At 44.6% G+C, this 2,556-nt stretch overlaps 1 protein-coding gene across 1 annotated transcript; it reads right to left on the bottom strand.

The window, feature by feature from the left end:
* Positions 1 to 1,163: 1,163 nt before the first annotated feature.
* LOC101841221 (olfactory receptor 2A12-like) lies at positions 1,164 to 2,094 on the bottom strand. The gene is given in 2 exon segments (XM_013123391.1): positions 1,164 to 1,472; positions 1,474 to 2,094. Coding segments are annotated over 2 exon segments (930 nt in total).
* Between the last annotated feature and the right edge of the window lie 462 nt (positions 2,095 to 2,556).

Here is a 2,556-nt window from a genome sequence, read left to right as displayed (position 1 = left end):
TTAAGGCTTTGGTGACAAGCTCTCCCTCCTCCTCTGGCCTGTGAGCACAGCTGGCCTGGTCTGGAGGTGTATGTGACTGGAACTGTATTCAAACGCCCCAGCTACGGAATGCTTCTGAGGCAGGCATTTTTACTTAGCTTGCTTTTTCGATTTAGCATACTGGTCTTTGTTTTCTTTATTTTTTAACAACTATCTTAGGCCCTATGCAGAAATTTGGGCCCCACTTAGAAACTCCAAATTTACCAGGCATTTTCTTTTAGGCCACCAAATGGCTCCTCAATCATGACACAGAGACTTTTTATTAGTTTTGAATGCTCAGCCTAGCTTACACTCATTTCAGACTAGACCTTTTAACTTAAATTAACCTGCTTCTCATTGTCTACTTTTGGTTCTTTTTGTATATCTTACTTTCACTGCTACTCTTGTCTGCCTGTCTGGCAGCTGCCTGGCTTTTGTCCCCAGGCATTTCCCCCTCTTTCTCCTCCTTCTCTTCTCTTATATCTCTCATTCCTAGATTTCCCCTCCTACTTATTCTCTGTTTGCCATCCTTGCCTATCCCTTTTCTACCTAGCTATTGACCTTTCAGCTTTCTATGAGATCAACTGATTGCATTAGGCAGGAAACTTGAAACAAATGCAATACATGATTACAAAATTAAACAAACTCAGCACAAACAAGTGTAACACATCCTTACATCATCACAAATGCAGCATAAACAAATGTAGCATACCTTTGCATAGTTAAAATGATATTCCACAACACCATGATAATTGCTTTATCCAAAAATGTGTGGAAACAGAAGCAGATCATTCTTGGGAAGCTGAGTCATTGTGAGTTTGTTCCTTCCATCTGTTCTAAATCATGTTGGATTTAAGGGTCCACCTTAGATTAGATGTGACAGAACAGAATGTCTCTACAAACTTACAGCTACAAACATGAGCAACAGATGAATTTTTGCAGCTATAATCAAGTAAGATTATGAAGGTGTTTGTAATTAGACCCTCATGTAGCCTGCCAATAAAGACAGCCACCCAGGTTTCAGAATGGTTTGTCCCAGTTAACAAGTACAAAGTTGGTTCAAATGCACTTGTCACTTACATCAATAAAGACACTGTCCCTTTCTTAAATAGGGAACAATTCACTCTAGGTTCTCCTAACCGGGTTCAGCAGTCCAGCCTACCATACCATATGACCTTGAGAAATGCCCTCTTGTTGTCTTTGTTCCGCAGACTGTAGACCACAGGGTTGAGCAAGGTTGTGAAGACATTGTAAAAAAGTGAAGGGGAGTATCTGGAGTTGGGCCTCATGTAGATGTAAGTGCCAGGACCATAGAAGAATGAGACCACAATCAAGTGTGAGGCACAGGTAGAGAAAGCCTTACGGCAGGCCTGGGTGGACTTGATCTTCAGAATTGCCTTGTCAATGTGAACATAGGAGGCCACTATGAGAGAAATTGGAGTAAGAATGACAAAAAACACTCAAGACAATGTCAACCATTTCAATGAGGTGGGTATCCATGCAAGCCAGGCTACGCACTGCAGGGCCTTCACAAAAGTAGTGGTTGACCTTGTTGGGCCCACAATATGGCAGACTCATGGTGAAGAAAGTATGTAACAAAGCAGAGGGGAAATCACAGACCCAGGACTCAGCTGCCAACCATAGGCACAGTGTCCATTTAAGGATGACTGTATAATGAAGTGAGAAGCAATTGGCCACATACCTGTCATAAGCCATAACGACAAAGAGGATACACTCAGTGAAGGCCAATGCACCAAATACATACATTTGAAGCCAGCAGTCAGAAAAGGAGATTCTCTGGGATTTAGCAAGAAGATGCACCAACATCTGGGGCATTGTGGTTGTGACATAGTCCATATATAACAGGGGTAGGATGCAGAGGAAAAAGTGCATGGGTGTGTGCAGCTGTGTGTCTATGCAGACGAGAATGATGATGAGCCCATTGCCCATGACTGAGCTCAGGTAGATGAGAAAGAACACAGTGAAGAGGAAGCTGTTGGTTGTGGGGTCTCTGGAGAAGCCAAGCAGGATAAACTCAGAAACCCAGCTTTGGTTCTGCCTTGGAATCATCCACATGGTGCAGGCTGTATGAGAATCACTTTCAAATGGTCCACTTCTGCCCACACTCAGGGCAGAGGGCAGAGGTAAGCTCTGGGTCCCCATTTTAGACCCGAATTCCTCCCGGTCACCCTCTCTCGGATCTCCTCCTATCCCCAGGCCGACTCGCCCCCTGAGGACCACTTGACCAAGAGGCCAGGAGCCTGCAGAGAGAGCTGCTCTCCTCCCGCCCACATTCAGTGCAGAGAGCAGAGGCCAGAGAGCAGAGGCCAGAGAGTATTGGATTTGCTTGCACCCACCAAGAGTGAAACCTGGTTGCCTACCCACCAGGAAAGGAAGAGGCTCTTTTTACACCCACTGGAAGAAGTGAAAGGAAAGAGACAATATAAGAACACACTCAGCAAAAGATAAACAAATATGACACCACCAGAGTCTAGAGAATCTATACCAGCAAGACCTGAACACCCCAGTGAAGATGAA

The sequence above is a fragment of the Mesocricetus auratus genome, unplaced genomic scaffold (genome assembly GCF_017639785.1).
Source record: "Mesocricetus auratus isolate SY011 unplaced genomic scaffold, BCM_Maur_2.0 Super-Scaffold_100014, whole genome shotgun sequence".
Taxonomy (NCBI): domain Eukaryota; kingdom Metazoa; phylum Chordata; class Mammalia; order Rodentia; family Cricetidae; genus Mesocricetus; species Mesocricetus auratus.
Note: the sequence above shows the minus strand (reverse complement) of the source record. Positions and strands in the feature narration are given on the sequence as shown.